The sequence below is a fragment of the Balearica regulorum genome, chromosome W (genome assembly GCF_011004875.1).
Source record: "Balearica regulorum gibbericeps isolate bBalReg1 chromosome W, bBalReg1.pri, whole genome shotgun sequence".
Classification (NCBI taxonomy): domain Eukaryota; kingdom Metazoa; phylum Chordata; class Aves; order Gruiformes; family Gruidae; genus Balearica; species Balearica regulorum.
The window spans coordinates 7,302,898-7,320,637 of NC_046219.1; the positions used below are offsets into that span (position 1 = coordinate 7,302,898).

A 17,740-nucleotide genomic window follows, 5' to 3' on the forward strand; every position below is an offset into this window, starting at 1 on the left:
GATGCTATGGGGAAGACAGAGGGAGATACCTTCTCCCACTCTTTCACCTCCCCTTTTCCCTTTTGGTTGGTTACAACAATTTTTGAGTATTTTGAATACCCTTGGAATGTTCAGGCCAGTATATTCCTATTGCTAGGTCTCCTGAATGTTTTCCAAGTCCTGTTCAGGGTTAGCAAAAATTATTTCTGGCATGGCATGTGGGACAGTATGGGCAGGTATCTAGAGACCTTCTCACCCCCAATGGTTTGGAGCTTCACCCCCGAACAAGACCCTGATAAAGTGGGAGAATATTTGAAAGGAAAATGTTGTGGCTATTCCAAGGAGGCACAGCTTACTGCACTGTGCTGGGCCCTGGCCACTATCCACCAAACACTGATCGATAGTAGGCAGCACCATTAAGGGGAAGAGAGGGAGAACAGACCCACAAGCACTACAGATACCCAAACCCCCACAACAGGCACAGTGGCTACTCAAACCCCAGTGACAGGGACTGTAGCTGAACCAAAAGACCAACCCATACCAGTATCAGTCGCCCCTATACACAAAAAGAAATACACAAGGAAATCAGTTCGCTTAGTGAAAGATGATGATGAACCAGGACCATCACGAGAACAGGAAGAAGAGCCAGAACCAGAAGTGATCACTTGATCCCTGTCCCTGAGTGAGCTGCGAGATATGAGAAAAGATTTCAGCTGCCTTCCAGGGGAGCACATCATTACCTGGCTGCTCCAATGCTAGGATAACGGGGCCAGTAGCCTGGAATTAGAGGGCAGGGAGGCCAAGCAGCTGGGATCCCTGTCTAGGGAAGGGGACATTGACAAGGCAATTGGGAAAAAGGCCCAGACCCTCAGCCTCTGGAGGAGACTCCTGTCAAGTGTGAGGGAAAGGTATCCTTTCAGCAAAGATGTCGTGTGTTGGCCAGGCAAGCGGACCACCATGGAGAGAGGTATCCAGTACCTGAGGGAATTAGCTGTGTAGGAGATGGTTTATTATGATCCGGACAACACGCAGTTGCCCACAGACCCTGATGAAATCCAATGTACCTGACTCATGTGGCAGAAGTTTGTACGGAGCACACCATCATCGTACGCCAACTCACTGGCAGTAATCGACTGGAAAAGTAAAGAGGCACCAACAGTGGATGAAGTGGCTGGCCAACTCCAGCAATATGAAGAGAGCCTTTCTTCCTCTCTTGTCTCGGCTGTGGAGAAACTGTCCCAGTAGGTCCAACAACTCAAAGAGGATATGTCCTACTCCCCACCTGTACAGACCTGTATTTCAGCTATTAGGAGTAAGCGTTCCTCTGCTCCAGAGAGGGGATATAGAGTGTACACACCACGAGGTATCCTGTGGTTTTATCTGAGTGACGATGGAGAGGACATGAGGAAATGGGATGGGAAGCCTACCTCAACCCTACAGGCATGAGTACATGAGCTGCAAGGCAAGACAGACGTAAAAGGGGATTCTTCCAGGAAAAATACTGCTCCAGTTCCCAGCGGGCAGTCCCCCAGATCGAGTGAAAGGCTCGATCACACTTATGATCCTTTTGAAGGGATTTCTAAGTATATTTTTCAAGAAGTGAGTAGCGAATATGACGAGCAGGATTAGAGGGGCCCTGCCTCCAGCCAGGTGGAGGAAAGAGACAGCCGGGATTATTGGACTGCATGGATCCGATGGCCTGGCGCGTATAAGGCAGAGTACAAGGCCCTAGTGGACAACGGTGCACACTGTACTTTAATCCCATCAAGCTTTTGGAATAGCTGCCTTGGAGATGGAGGAAATTGAACCGTTGTCTAGTCTGCCTGGTCTCTCGGAGGATCCTTCTGTTGTAGGGTTGCTCAGGCTTGAAGAACAACAGGTGCTGATTGCTACTACAACTGTGCACCGGTGGCAATACCGCACCAACCAAGAATCCCTGGTTCCCATCTATAAGCTGATTCATCAACTGGAGGGTCAGGGAGCGATCAGCAGAACCCACTCACCCTTTAACGGTCCCATATGGCCAGTGCGGAAGTCCAATGGAGAGTGGAGGCTGACAGTCAACTATCATGGTCTGAATGAAGTCACACCACCCATGAGTCCTGCTGTGCCAGACATGCTGGAACTTCAATATGAACTGGAGTCAAAGGCAGCCAAGTGGTATGCCACAATTGATATAGCTAATGCATTTTTCTCCATCCCTTTGACAGTGGAGTGCAGGCCACAGTTTGCTTTCACTTGCAGGGGCGTCTAGTACACCTGGAATCGACTGCTGCAGGGGTCAAAACACAGCCCCACCATTGGCCACAGACTGATCCAGACTGCACTGGAACAGCGTGAAGCCCCAGAGCACCTGCAATACATTGATGACATCATTGTATGGGGCAACTCAGCAGAGGAAGTTTCTCAGAAAGGGAAGAAAATAATCCAAATCCTGCTGCAGGCTGGCTTTGCCATAAAGTGAAGTAAGGTGAAGGGGCCTGCACAGGAGATTCAGATTTTAGGAATAAGATGGCATGATGGGCATCATCAGATCCCAATGGATGTGATCAACAAAATAGCAGCCATGTCTCCACCGACCAACAAAAAGGAAACACAGGCTTTCTTAGGTGTTGTGGGTTTTTGGAGGATGCACATTCCAAATTACAGTCTGATAGTAAGCCCTCTCTACCACGTAACCCGGAAGAAGAATGATTTCAAATTGGGCCCTGAGTAATGACAAGCTTTTGAACAAATTAAACAGGAAATAGTTCACGCAGTAGCTCTTGGGCCAGTCCGGGCAGGACCAGATGTAAAGAATGTGTGCTCTACACTGCAGCCGAGGGGAATGGCCCTACCTGGAGTCTCTGGCAGAAAGCACCAGGGGAGACTCGAGGCCAACCCCTGGGGTTTTGGAGTCGGGGATACAGAGGATCTGAGGCTCGCTACACTCCATCTGAAAGAGAGATATTGGCAGCATATGAAGGGGTTCGATCTGCTTTAATATTGCTTTAAGTGCTCAAGAGATCCACAGAAGGATCCTGCAAGAGCTCTATGGTCAAAGTCATAATTTTATTCACTTGCCTAGCAGCTCTCCAGAGTCAGTGAAGTAACATCAAATGTTGGCATTTCCAAAAATGCTGACAGTTTCCCATACATATTTTTATGAGATTTTATTCGTTTGAGCCTGAGCCCAAACCAGACCTCTTTTGGGGATGTTTTCTTTTTTAAAGCAGTTCTGAAATGCAGGACTTTTAAATCCATGAATGCTACTGCTAAACAAAGAAGATTCACAACTGTTTCTAATGTCATAATTAAAGAGACCCACTGTGAATTACCTGATAATGTGGAGCCACCGATCGTACTTGCTGGAGTGGTTACTTCCGGTTCATCTTGCACTATTTCCTCACTCACAAATGCAGGCTTTTCCTGTTCCTCCCAAGGTCCCACTAAGCAGGTGGAATCATCCTGTTCTCCTTCGGCTGATATGGCCAACTTCGGAAGCAAACCAGAACTGTGTCGCTGCCTGCTGCTCTCAGTGTCAGAGGAGATGGATGTAGATATTTGTTGTCTGCATTAAAAATAAGCAAACTCTCACGCAGTTATTGAGATGAGGAGGCCTGCTACCTGACAAGCAAGACATGGACCACTTCCAGCACCTCATTCTACTTACATTTCAGAATATTCTGAACTCCAGCTTAAAGATTCCACAGAAGGCAATATTACGCTCTTTGGTTTGTCTCCTGTGTCTTCCTTTTCTTCACCTTGCGTTTGAGTGACTCGATCTATGCTACTAAAAACCTATTACATATACAAAAAAACACAACAAAAATCCCAACTCATCACAGACATATTTGATATAAAAAGATATGCAGGAAAGTACATTTCAGGTGTTACTCTATGTTCTAAATGCTTAAACAGTATTTCAGAGTGTATACTTCAAACTTATTGAGCCATTTCAAATTTCTAAGAGTTTGTTTTCTTAAAATGCTTTCCTATTTTGCTTTCTTGGCTTCCCACACAAAAGGTCATGAATAACATCTTATTACAAATTCATCAGCTTTCTCCCCATTTCACTGTGTGAACCATGAGACTACAAAGAAAATCCATAGCCTTGGGGGCTCTAGGTCACAGGATCAATGCACATCTTGGATTAATTCACAACCATGAAGTCAATCAAGAAAAAAATCCCATCACCAACATTAACTCTAAGATACTGACTTAATATCTACCAGTCAGGTGTGGAAAGCAGAAAAATGAATCTGAATTGACTTTGACGTTAAGAATAAATCACTTGGCTAAAGGATTTAAAAAAAAAACAAACTGATCTTTGGAAGTCTGTTTGGTTAGCTGACAAATTGCATACAGAAACTGTCAGCATGAAAGGCATAACTAGAGATGCAATGACATAATGACATTAACAAACCAAACTATTACTGTGGTAGAGAGCTTTCAAAAGAACAGAAGTTCACAGAATGAGGTCAGAAGGTACTTCTGCAGGTCATCTAGTCCAACCCCCCTTTGCTCAAGCAGGGTCACCTAGAGCTGTTTGCCCTGGACTATGTCCAGACAGATTTTGAAGATCTCCAAGGATGGAGACTCCACAACCTCTCTGGACAACCTGTGCTAGTGCTCAATAACCTTCACAGTAAAAAAGTGTTTCCTTCCTTTCTAGGTCCCTGCTGACTGGAAGCCAGTCAATGTTATTTCAATTTACAAGAAGGGTGTGAGGGAAGACCCAGGAAACTATAGACACGTTAGTCTAACCTCAGTTCCTGGAAAAATTATGGAGCAGATCATACTGGGTGCTATTGAAAGGCATTTAAAGAACAATGCAATCATCAGGCATATTCAACATGGGTTCGCAAAAGGAAAGTCCTGTTTAATTAATTTGATATTCTTCTATGATAAGGTCACCCACCTAGTGGGTGAAGGGAAGGTGGTGGATGCAGTTTTTCTGGATTTCAGTAAGGCTTTTGCTACTGTCCCTCACAGCATCCTTCTGGACAAGTTGTCCAACTGTGGGATGAGTGGGTACACAGTGCACTGGGTGAAGAACTGGCTGAATGGCAGGGCTCAAAGGGTTGTAGTTAATGAGGCTACATCTGGCTGGCAACCGGCCACCAGCAGTGTTCCTCAGGGTTCAATTCTGTTTAATATTTTTATCAACGATCTGGATGCAGGAGTTGAATGCACTATTAGCAAGTTTGCTGATGATACTAAACTAGGAGGTGCTGTTGACTCTCTCGAGGGACAAGAGGCCTTGCAGAAGGATCTAGATAGATTGGAGCACTGGGCAATCATCAATGGCATGAAATTTAACAAGAACAAATGCTGGATTCTACATCTGGGACAGAGTAAAGCCAGACACAAGTATAAATTGAGAGAGGAGTGGCTGGAGAGCAGCCCTGCAGAAAGGGATCTGGGGGTGCTGCTTGACAGCAGGCTCAATATGAGTCAGCAGTGTGCCCTGGCAGCCAAGAGGGCAAACCACATCCTGGGGTGCATCAAACACAGTATAACCAGCCAGTCAAGAGGTGATTATCCTGCTGTATTCAGCATTGGTGCGGCCTCACCTTGTGTACTGTGTGCAGTTCTGGGCCCCCACAATTTAAGAAGGATGTGAAGGTCCTTGAATGCATCCAGAGGAGGGCAACAAAGCTGGTGAAAGGGCTGTGAGGAATGTCCTATGAGGCGCAGCTAAGGACTTTGAGTTTGTTTAGTTTGGAGAAAAGGAGGCTGAGGGGTGACCTCATTGCTCTCTGCAGCTTCCTGCAGAATGATCACTGTAGGCTAGATGATCACTGTAGGTCCCTTCCAATTGAACTATTCTATTCTATTATCTTCAGACAGAACTTCCTGCGTTTCAGTTTGTGCCCACTGCCTTTCATCCAAGTTATCTCCAAAGAGACTGCATCACTTACTAGTATCTGAATTTGCAACATGCCACCAAGTCAAAATAAGGAGTTTACATAGAATGAGGATAACTACATCCACAATTCCTGTCTCTGCTCCTCCATGCTATCACAGATACAATACATATGTGATACTGCAGAGTCAGTATAAAATCCACCAATTAAACCAGAACAAACAAGATATAAACATAGACTTTCAAAATACATTTAAACAGTTCCTAAAGTAGGTTAAAGAAACTTTTTTAATAGAAAGCTTTTGAAAAAATCACTGCTGCCTACTACGTACTATGCACACTCATTAGGCATTCCACTTCTTAATCCATTATTTCCTGCCAGTTTTTCCTCCACAGTATTTCCCGAGCATGTCCACTCTGCTCCTACTGGCGTCCCTTGTCCAGCAATAATTAGCTCTTATCTCAACTGCTATAGTAACCTTTGGACAGTCAGCTTTACCTTCAATTCACAGCATTCAAATCACTGCCTCAAATATAGGTTGCTCCTTGACCAAATCACATGCTCACCACTATGCTTTTTCCTTACAGTCTAATGTCATTTAATTAATCTCTACTACAGGCTAGTACTGTAATCTTTGTTATGCCATTGCCTGCAAGATACCCAGAACACAACTGGAGCAACACACAAACTATGTACAAAGAAAACCAACATAAGGAACATGCATTAACATTTAACAGAACAGTTTCCCTAAAATTTCTCTTATGCTATCATGAATTTTCTACAGAAAATATCAAACTATTTACATTTCTATTACTTTCATAAGGATTCAAGAAATAACTTTCCTACAGAATCTTCCCATGTTTTGATTTAATGGTATTAATTTAATTCTTGCTCAATTTCAGTTAACATTTCTTGAAGAAACAATGCCATAAACACCTCTTCCATATGTAACATTTCCAAACTCTACAAAAGTAGCAAAACATTTATGTACACAATACATATTAACATTATATCAATTTTTACTTGCTTTTGAAAGTCTGTGTGAACATGAGGAAAACTCTCTTATCTCCAAATTAAAATCATCATCATCTGTGTCTTCTTCCTCAGTTTCCATATGGTGGTATTTCTCAGAACAAGCTACAGTCAAGGGAAATAAAATATTTGAATTTATCAGGAAGAATGAGTACCAAGCTTTAATATTAACTAAAAGCATAATTTTATTCTTAAGATTATTTCTCCTGAAACATCAAACCACCAGTGAAATTACACAGCTATCAGTGGTTCTCATAAAGCAGATTTTCAAAGCAGTAAGCAAGTACAAAAGTCAAAGACAGTGATTATTTAAACAAAGTGTTCATCACATTTTTTTAATACTATCTAATACTTACTGTCAAAATAACTTGTATCATCATCGCTCTCCAACTGTGGAATAAATTCTGCTTTCTGCCTCAGCAGACTATTCCAGTTGAGGTTCCTGAAGAACTGATGCTGCTTTACTTCATATGCACCACCTAGGGGAGACAGAGTGTTTTGGGTTTGCATGGCAAGGGTTTTTTTTTTTTTTGGGGGGGGGGCGGGCCACAGGGGTGACTTCTGTGAGAAGTTGCTAGAAGTTTCCCTTGGGGGGGGGGCAGATCCAATGCCAGCCGACTCCAAGATGGACCCGCTGCTGGCCAAGGCCAAGCCAATCAGCAACAGTGGTAGTGCATCTGTGATAACATATTTTAAAAAGAAAAAAAAAAAAAAAAAAGGAGTGGCAGCTTTTGTAGCCAGAGAGAGGAGTGAGAAACTCTGCAGACACCAAGGTCACTGTAGAAGGAGGGGGAGGAGGTGCTCCAGGTGCCAGAGCAGGGATTCCCCTGCAGCCCATGGAGGATGGTGGGGAGCAGAGATTCCACCTGCAGCCTGTGGAGGACCTCACACTGGAGCAGGTGGAGACACCTGAAGGAGGCTGTGACCTTGTGGGAAGCCCACACTGGAGCAAGGTCCTGGCAGGACCTGTAGACCCATGGAGAGAGGAGCCCATGCTGGAGCAGGGGAAGAATGTGAGGAGTCCTCCCCCTGAGGAGGAATGAGTGGCAGAGACAACGTGTGATGAACTGACTGCAACTGCCATTCCCCATCCCCCTGTGCTGCTGGGGAGGAGTAGGTAGAATTTGGGAGTAAAGTTGAGCCTGGGAAGATGGGAGGGGTGGGGGGAGGTGTTTTAAGATATGGTTTTATTTCTCATTCCTCTATTCTGTTTTCTGGGTAATAAATTGGTTCAATTTTTTCTAGGTTGAGTCTGTTTTGCCCATGACAGTAATTGGTGAGTGATCTCTCCCTGTCCCTATCTTGATGCACAACCCTTTCATTATATTTTCTCTCCCCTGTCCAGTTGAGAAGGGGGAGTGATAGAGTGGCTCTGGTGGGCTCCTGGCCTCCATCCAGGGTCAACCCACCACACAGAGAAAAACATTGAGTAAATTATACCAAATTCCCTGACATTGATTCAACTAAATCCCTGGTCGCAAAATGCAAATTAGCATGGAAAGGCATAGTCATCACTGCAGGCAGGAACATCTACTACCCATTCCCACTAGAATCTCCCCCAAACCTGTCAGAGCACCTCCTTATCCCTGTTTTGTTGCTGCATTTCTTTAATAGTGGTGACATTGCTTTATCTTCTTCTTTCCCCTTTTAACATTTCTATTTTTCTGGCTAGGCTAATTATTATCTATCAGCTACACATTAGTCAGAAGCATCAGATGTAATAGTAGTCATTGTCAAAATGTAAATACATGCATTAGATGAGTAAGTACAAATTAGTAACAAAGAATGATTCTTAATAGTTGCTCACTGTAAATATCATTGCTGATCAGGAGCTCCTTTTGATGTTTTATGGCAATAATACACAATTCTATAGGAAATACCTTATCATTTAGCTTCTTATGGATTACTGCCTTGGATTACTACTTGTCATAATGCATGTTAAACAACTATACTAATTTCAAGTTAAGAAACAACTATAAGAACACAATGAAGCGCTGGAATTTTTGCCCTGGGGAGGTGGGAGGGGATGTTATTAATAAGCATAAATGTAATTCTAAAAACTGAACAGATAACCTACAGCAGCAAGAATTACTGCCAACTTGATACTGTGTGTAAACTTCCCTATGTTGAGGATAAGTCAGGAAAGAGCCACAGAAAAAGTGTGAAGTCTCCATGTTAGTGTCAAGATTACTAGGTAGGGTTCTTTGCTTTTCTGACTGTACCAGGGAAAAATTCATAAAAGCCAAATCTTCCCAAAGGAAAGCAAAATCACATCTAATTATAAGTCACTAGCCAAGGAGTGAACATTTCCCTGAACACAGTAATGGAATATTAATGGATTGAGAGCAGCCCTGAGGAGAAGGACTTGGGGATGTTGGTTGATGAAAAGTTCAACATGAGCCGACAATGCACGCTTGCAGCCCAGAAAGCCAACCGTATCCTGGCTGCATCAAAAGAAGTGTGACCAGCAGGTCAAGGGAGGTGATTCTGCCCTTCTACTCTGCTCTACTCTCATGAGACCCCACCTGGAGTACTGTGTCCAGCTCTGGGGCCCCTAACATAAGAAGGACATAGAGCTGTTGGAGCAAGTCCAGAGGAGGGCCACGAAGCTGATGAGAGGGCTGGAGCACTTCTCCTATGAGGACAGGCTGAGAGAGTTGGGGTTGTTCAGCCTGGAGGCTCTGGGGAGACTTTATTGCAGCCTTCCAGTACCTGAAGGGGGCCTACAGGAAAGATGGTGAGGAAGTGTTTATGAGGGAGTGTAGTGATAGGACAAGGGGTAATGGCTTTAAACTGAAAGAAGGTAGATTTAGATTAGATGTTAGGAAGAAATTCTTCACTATGAGGGTGGTGAGGCACTGGAACAGGTTGCCCAGAGAGGTTGTGGAGGCCCCCTCCCTGGAAGTGTTTAAGGCCAGGTTGGATGGGCAACATAGTCTAGTGGATGGTGTCCCTGCCCATGGCAGGGGGGTTGGAACTAGATGATCTTTGAGGTCCCTTCCAACCCAAATCATTCTATGATTCTATGAATATTATGGCAGAATTGTGTAATTCTTGAATAGGTATCAGACACTTCAAAAACCCAGAGGTCTTTTTTCTGTCATTTTCTTTCTTCAGAAGTGCAGTATCTTTCTCTCTTCTTTCAACTTGACTACGCCACTCAGGTCTCCTGAGCAAATACACGATTACAATTTTCATGGAGTATTATGCAGCTAGCTAATACGTATTAGATAGGACTGTAATTTGAAATGCATGGTGGGGCCTGGGATAAATCATGCTATTTTTCCAGTACCCCTATAGGACTTGTCATGTTGCCGCCTCCATTTCTGTGAGTTGCTTCTGACATTTAAAAAAACTTTGTCGTGGTTTCTAAACACCCCTCTGTGCTTCAATAAAATGGCTGCCTGATTGCCAGCTCTTGAGAAACCACGAACAGTCGAGAGAAATCAGCCTGTAAAAAAACTGCACAGATGCTCCATGTGGCAGAACTGACCAGTACAGGACTTAAGCCAGCCTCATTCTAGCCAATTCACTTTCTCAACCAGCTGTAGCAAAACAGAGGCAGAATTTGCAATCTACTTGTGATCCAGCCTCTCACAGGGTGACAGTCTTGCATTAATGCTACATTTACCAGAAAAAAGCATCCTGGCAATGAAATGAAAATGCCCGAAAGGAGTATACTTAAAACAAGGGAATGGATCTAGTTGTGGCTCTTTATTTTGCTTTTGGCAGTAGTGCCCTTTGCAGCAGATGAAGCAAGTGGAGAAGCTGACTGGGGCATGATACCTCCCTCACTCTAATCTTGTTCAACATGAGGCAAGAGAGAACAACAAACTTTGCTGCATGCCACTTACTCCAGACCATCAGCTACAGTGAAGTCTAAGTCTACAGAGATCCCAGATGTTCAGGGAGCAAGGGACATGAAGTTCACTCATCTGTCACGTCACCATGTCCCAAAGGAAGACCTGTCATTTGGGACTGCATCAATAGTACTTAGGGTCTGGGTTATACTCACATTCCCCCTAAGTGGCTGTGGTAAGGCCAGTTATGAACTGATTCCTAAAGCTCCTTTTTATATTAGCTCTAAAAATATGCATTGCAATCTGGACTCAGTTTTGTCAGCAATTTTCCAAATACCATCATGCTGACTCAACCTGCCACTTGGTTTTCTTAGTGTCCCAAATATATTTATATTCATGGCACACAGTATTCTCTATAAATAAAAATATGGCTTTATATTCAGGCTCTTTTACGTAGGAGGCCTTTTTTGCTGTGTTTACACAGTGCTTTGCCCAGTGGGATGGCAAGTAGTGACTAGGGCTCCCATACATTAACACTTTAAAAATCATGTGCAATATTGTTCATTACTGCCTCTCACCCAAATTCCCAAATAAGTCCTGCTCCATCAACTAACAAATAAATTCTATTACATAAATGCACAGTGCTTTCATTAGCCTATGCAGGCTCACTGCTCCTAATACCACATGCCAGGTTCTTCACTTGAAATGGAACAAGCAAAGCACTGAATGACTACAGTGGAATAAGCTGGCAGCTTGCATTCTCACCGATATCCATTTACTTCCTTAACATTCACACTTTTGGTTTTATTCTTTTTCATGCGAGGCAGTAGTGCTGAATGATAATGACAAGACCCTTCACAAGACAACCTCAGACAGTAACTTCTGAATAATTAGTTCGATTACCCATCAACCACCCTAAAGCCTGGAGGAACTAATTTGCCCTGACAGATGTTTCCCGGGCAAAAGAAATAGGTGAACAAAAGCTCCCAAGGCCGAATGTAGAAGCTATTTCTAGCACACTAACAATTTAAAATAGTGCCTCCTAACCTGTTCCCAGTCTTTCCAAAGGATTCTGCCTGAGCAGCAGGGTAATCAGATCCTGCGCATCTGGAGGTGGTGCTTCATCCTTTTCAGGCCAGTTGATTTCATCTAGCAAAACAGAAAGTTGTTTGTTATAAACTGTAAAAGCTCTTGTAGTGAGCTAACAATAAAGTCAGAGCTAAGGCAACTTTTTCAAGTTGCTCTCTGTTGCATACCAATTACTTCTAATTTTAATATTCTCTATACAGAGTCCATAAACATATTTTTATGGTCCCATTTTCCTCAGAAGTATCCTTTAACCCAAAACAGTGTTTAACAACAGAACACAGGAATGCTTGGCTCACAGAAAACTATTGCAAAACACTAGCATACTTGTATGGTGTCCCTCCTCTAATCATCATGGTTTAAATTTTAGATCTGTTCCACAGAAACTGCTGATAAGATGGACACAGCTGACCTGACTGACCAAGCAGTCATTGCTCACATCTGTAATCCTTCTCTAATGCTAGTAGATTCACTGAAGTCATTACTCCCATGACTAAGGGCTGAAGTATTGGACTCTGCTCTGGAGAGATACATGCCAAAGTATCTTTTATCCAAGTCTCTCATATTCAGAGGAAAACCCCCTCACTTCACTGACTCTTATACTACTAAGGCTTTTGCACTTCATAGCAAGTTGCACCTAAATCTTGCAGTCAAGCTATTAAACCCTGCAGCATTCAGGTAAGGCTGAATAAAAATTCTGCCAAACCTTCATCTAAATTAAACAATGGAAAATTGTGCCAGTTTCAATATGAACATGAACTTTATAAAAGCTTATGCAGCAAGTTTTGTCTGATTTTTAGCAGAAGCTGGCTCTATAAATGTAATATATTGCAAGTTTAGACAAAACTGCAGAAGTTTCTTGGGAGGTACAAGAATTTTGGCATCAGAGAAACAGAATGCTAGAAGCTGAGGAAATACATTAGACTGTTAAGGATTTTGTTGTAATTATATGATCTAGACTTTTCCTTCAAAATGTTCATAATTGGAGAAATAATGATCAGAAGCTAGACATAAGATTAATCTTTGCATTTCAAAGTTTAAAGAAAGGTACTGAAATAAACAGGCATGAAATGTAATCTGTTTCTGGAGGGTTATTTTTAACCATGATCATTTTAGGCACCTAAGTTTACACTGAGGCCTCCTACAGTTGTACTCATACAACTTGGGGGAAGGAAAGACAACCTACAATGAAGAAGCAAGGTGCTAAAATGAGGGGGCAAGATTTAAAGTATATTTTCAAGTAGAATGTAGATTTTACCCACAGAAACTGGAATAAAAGTCTACACTATATAGTTTGGATTCTGTAACACGGCTTTTACAGTTGAATACAAGGGGACTGTATACGTTAGCACAGGAATCTTATCCAACAAAAGTTCTCCTGCAGATATTGACAGTAAGAATGATTTCAGTAAGTAAGGATATTAAAAAAAAAAGCCTGACAAGTCAACGTCAAAACAAGAAACTAAGCTGACCAACAGTCTTGGAGAGTGAGCGGGAATGGATCAGGTTTACAAATATACACCTGGAAGATAAGTGGGCACATTCAAACAGATAAAGTTATTTACATAAGTATCAGCTAGATTGTAACACACAACAATTTGGTTTACAAAATGTAAAATTAATGCAACATGTGAAACAAAGTCTAAAGTGCAAATTTTGTCATTAATTTTAGACTATTCCCTCCCCCTACACGCAGTCAGAGAGCATAAAGATAAAAACACATGTGTCTGGAAACGCAATAAAAACATGAGTTATTTCCATGTTTGCCTGCCTACAGCTTCCGCTGCAGTTAAAACCTGATTTGGAAAATAAAGCATGAATATGCATCACAGCTGTGAGGCATCCAGAACAAAGCCAGCATTTGCTGCTTGTGTTAAACAGTTGATTCTCCTTGCCACTCAGGCCTTGGTATATCACATCAGAAACCAGCATGGTTATAAATCCATAAACAGCTAGGATGTTGTATACAGAGGTCATATATTAGAGGCAACTCATAAATCTATTTCATTACTGTTTGCAAACATGCCTGGCTTTCAACTTCAGAGATGGAGGAAAGCAAAATGGTGACAGAGTGTCTCCTTATGTACAAAAGGGGATTTGTTGCCTTCTCAGAGAACAAGGAACCGGAGGGGTGGTTAGTTTTGTTTCTATTGGGTTTTTTGTTTGTTTGGGTTTTTTTGGTCTTAGCTAATGGACCTTTTAAGCAGACCATAAAACAGACTGGGAAATATTCAGTAACAGAGTTGCCATTCTGTTAAACTTTTGGCATAAATAGAGGCCTTCTACATCTATGCATCTGGGAAATTTATGGAAACATCAGGTAGGATAGTAAACAATTCTGTTTAATTATGATTCAGTTTTGCCACAAGCCACATAACAATACTTAGGGTCAGCTTGCAGATTAAGATCTAAAAGGTTATTGAATTTTAAATGAAAGAAGAACAGCTGTTACAGGGATAACATTACACTACAACAGGCATCAATGAAATCATTAACAATCTGTGAATTGAATTTGTTTCCTTCTCTTTCTCATTATTTATTATTTGGGAGTTATTTGGTTTAGGGTTTTATTACATCTTTGTTAATTTCTTCATTGTGCCATGAGGCATTTCCCCATTTATGCAAATTAATGTTAACTGTTTCTTCTCTGGTGTAATTTCTCTACTAAAGACTGAAAACACTGTGCCATAGTGGCATGACTTTTCCACTAATACTGCTTTTCTTTTTCAAACAGTGTAGCTTAACCATTGTACTTTACTGTATTTCTGTACTCAGCAACAATATACAGTAAATTCAACTTTTAATCCAAATTTATTCTTATTGCTTTTACTGTAAAAATATAGAAGCTTAGCTATAAGAAAACTTATATTAACTAGAAAGCTGCTTAAGGCCTCGAACTATTTTAAAGCCTATAATCGTGGGAAAGGGGTTTGTAATCAAGGTAATAGCTAACTGACCATGGCAATGTACAATGCTGCTACGTTCCTTGTACAGTCCCTACCCAACCGGACAATAGGCCCGGGAATATTAATCTTATGAAGTAAGTTGTAAGGGACAAGTGTATCCACAGCAAGGATACTGCGCATGCCCGCAAGAAGAGGGTCATCCAGTGAACACGGGTGCGAGACCACTGACGACCACCAGAGACCCCTGAGGACCACTAACTCAAATCACTGAGCATGCGTGATGGGGAGGAGAATATGGAAATGGACTCCAAGAAATGATTATCATAGGACTGCCTTTTCTCGGAAAAATAATGAATATGTATATTTTGATTCTATATAACCTGTATGTTGGTGATCACCTGGCATGCACGTTTGGTGGAGCTATTTCCCCCGTGCATCCAGCGCTGCAATAAAGCATACCTAGGGTAACTCACGTCTGGTAGAATTTTTCTTTAACAGATGGCGACCCAGATGGGACCCTAGGACGCAAGAGGAAGGAGCACCAGTTAATTCTCTGGACAAACCCGTGACCAACGCTCGTTGCCGGCAAAAATAGGTGAGTTCACCTAAGAGACTTGGACACGGGTCTTTCCAGATGATACTGGGAGTACTCTTGTGTTTAAACTTGCTAAAAGATTTGGTAAGAGGAAAAGAAGTAAGAAATGGGAAATACACCCAGCGTTGAAAGGGGGACGCCCTTTGCTGAGGTTTTGGAAAATTGGAATAAGGTTTATGGGGCACAGACTTTGCAAAAGAAAAGACTGATTGTGTTGTGTCAGGAGGAATGGCCATTCCTAACTCGATCTCGAGGGGGAGGACCTATGGATATTTGGCCTCCCAAAGGAACTTTTAAGCCCCATAAGTTAAAGTTTTTAAGGACTATTTTAGAAGATACTGCAAGTCAAAATATTGATTATTGGTATATTTGGTATGATTGGTCTTGTCAAAGACGTAAGCCATCTAAACCACAGGTAAGCCCACTTCCCTCTGCCCCTGAGGCCGAGGAAACTGACCTTCCCCAAGCAGGGATGTTTCCCATGAAATTGGATTACATCCCAAATCCCAGAGCAGGACCAGGAGCTCCTCCTGAAGTTCCTGCAGTGACTGCTGTGATGCGCCACAAACCTTGGAAACAAGGTGATTTGATTATGTGGCAAAGCAAAATGCCAAGATTAAGAGATGATGCGGAAAAATGTGCGCAAATGCTATCTGGAATAGTCACTGATTACACACCTAATTGGAGTGACATGAAAACTTTGCTGAGAGAACTATTCCAGATGGATGAGCGAGATAAAATTTTTCAAAAGGACCGAGAAATTGCTCAGAGGGGCCAAGGATTAAATCCCTGGCCCACTGAGGACCCTAATTGGAATTTAGCCACAACCGATGGAATGCAAGCTTATCGGGCAGCCATCGGACAATTATTGGAGGCCATACGGCAATGTGGCGAAAGAGTTACAAATTGGACAAAGGTCCTTGAATGCAGACAAAAACCTGATGAACACCCCAGCGATTATTGGATAAGATTGAAAACTACCTTGTTGAAATACGGGGGAATGACTAGAGGAAATTTTCAAGAACCATTGGCTATTAGTGTATTTGTGGAGCAGTCTTCTCCTGATATAAATAAGTATTTTAAAAAGCACATGCCTGGGTGGCAAGGGGAAACCCTGACTAAAATACTGCGTATTGCTGCGTTTGTTTTTGATGGTAGAGATGAAGAAAAACAAAAGAGAGAGAACGAGAGAAATAAACAGGAAAGAAAACGAGAGCGACAGGAAAAAGAGAGAGAAATTAGTTTGTTGGCTGCAGCAATTACACAGAATTATCAATCAAGAGGAAGGGGCAGAGGAATTTCAAGGGGAACTCCAAGAGGAAGGGGACGTGGGGGAAGGGCTCCCTTTCTTTCTTCTCTTAACCAATCTAATCCTAATACTTTAGAGGGTTTTTATTGTGGGAATATAGGGCATATCCAGCGAGAGTGCCCACTCCGCCCAGTAAGTGCTGGACGAGGATCAAATCCACCGTATCCGCCGTGCCCTCACTCACAATAGAAAATTAATGAGCTGAATTCCATGCTTACCGAAGGACTGCGAAAATGTCGAATGAAGGAGTGAAGGTAAATGAGTATGGACAAATTTCTGCAAAGGTAAACGGACTTTTTGTTGAATTTTTAGTAGACACAGGAGCAACTCTGTCCCTTTTGAATTACGCACTCCCACAAACATTGATTTCTAAAGAGAAGGTACTTATAAGAGGGGTTGTTGGACAAGAAATAAAATATATTTCAACCCCACTTCCAATTATCATTGCAGAGGAAATGGTATGGGGAAGATTTGTGATATCTCCAAATTCACCTGTGTCTTTGCTAGGATGTGATCTTTTGCAGGAATTTGGTACTCAAATACTCCTTGCTCCGGCTGGAATCAAGTTAATAATCATGGGATTGGAAATTGTGCAAATTCCACAAGAAGAAGAATCGGCTTTTAAAATTCCAAAAGGACTTGAAGCAGTTCCCCGGGAACTATGGAGCAGCTCTGGTGATGATATAGGATTATTGTTATCTGCAGAACCGGTAATAATTAAAACAAAAGGAGGGTCACCTCCATCAATTAAACAGTACCCGATTGCAGATGAGGCTATCCCAAGTATTCAAAAACAGATTGCAGTTTTCTTAGAAAAAGGAATACTCAAGGAATGTCAAAGTCCATATAATACTCCAATCTTGCCAGTAAGTAAACATCGATTAGATAAAGATGGGGATCCAGAATATAGATTTGTTCAAGATCTCCGTGCAGTAAATGAGCATGTAATTTCCCCACACCCTGTTGTCCCTGACCCAAATTTAATTCTTACCCAAATACCTGTATGGGCACAATATTTTACTGTTTTGGATTTAACAGGAGCATTTTTCAGTATACCTATTGCTGAAGAAAGTCAATTGATTTTTGCCTTCACTTGGCAAGGAAAACAGTTGACTTGGACATGCTTGCCACAAGGGTTTACTAGTTCACCAACCATCTTTTCTCAAATTCTCAGAAACGATCTA

General features: G+C 42.2%; 1 protein-coding gene across 1 annotated transcript in view; it reads right to left on the minus strand.

Moving 5' to 3' along the window:
* Positions 1–6,840: 6,840 nt before the first annotated feature.
* LOC142599294 (microtubule-associated serine/threonine-protein kinase 4-like) overlaps positions 6,841–17,740 on the minus strand; it is a 104,372-nt gene continuing 93,472 nt past the window's right edge. The window contains 3 exon segments of the mRNA XM_075739167.1: positions 6,841–6,965; positions 7,217–7,339; positions 11,708–11,809. Coding sequence (XP_075595282.1) covers positions 6,841–6,965; positions 7,217–7,339; positions 11,708–11,809 — 350 coding nt within the window.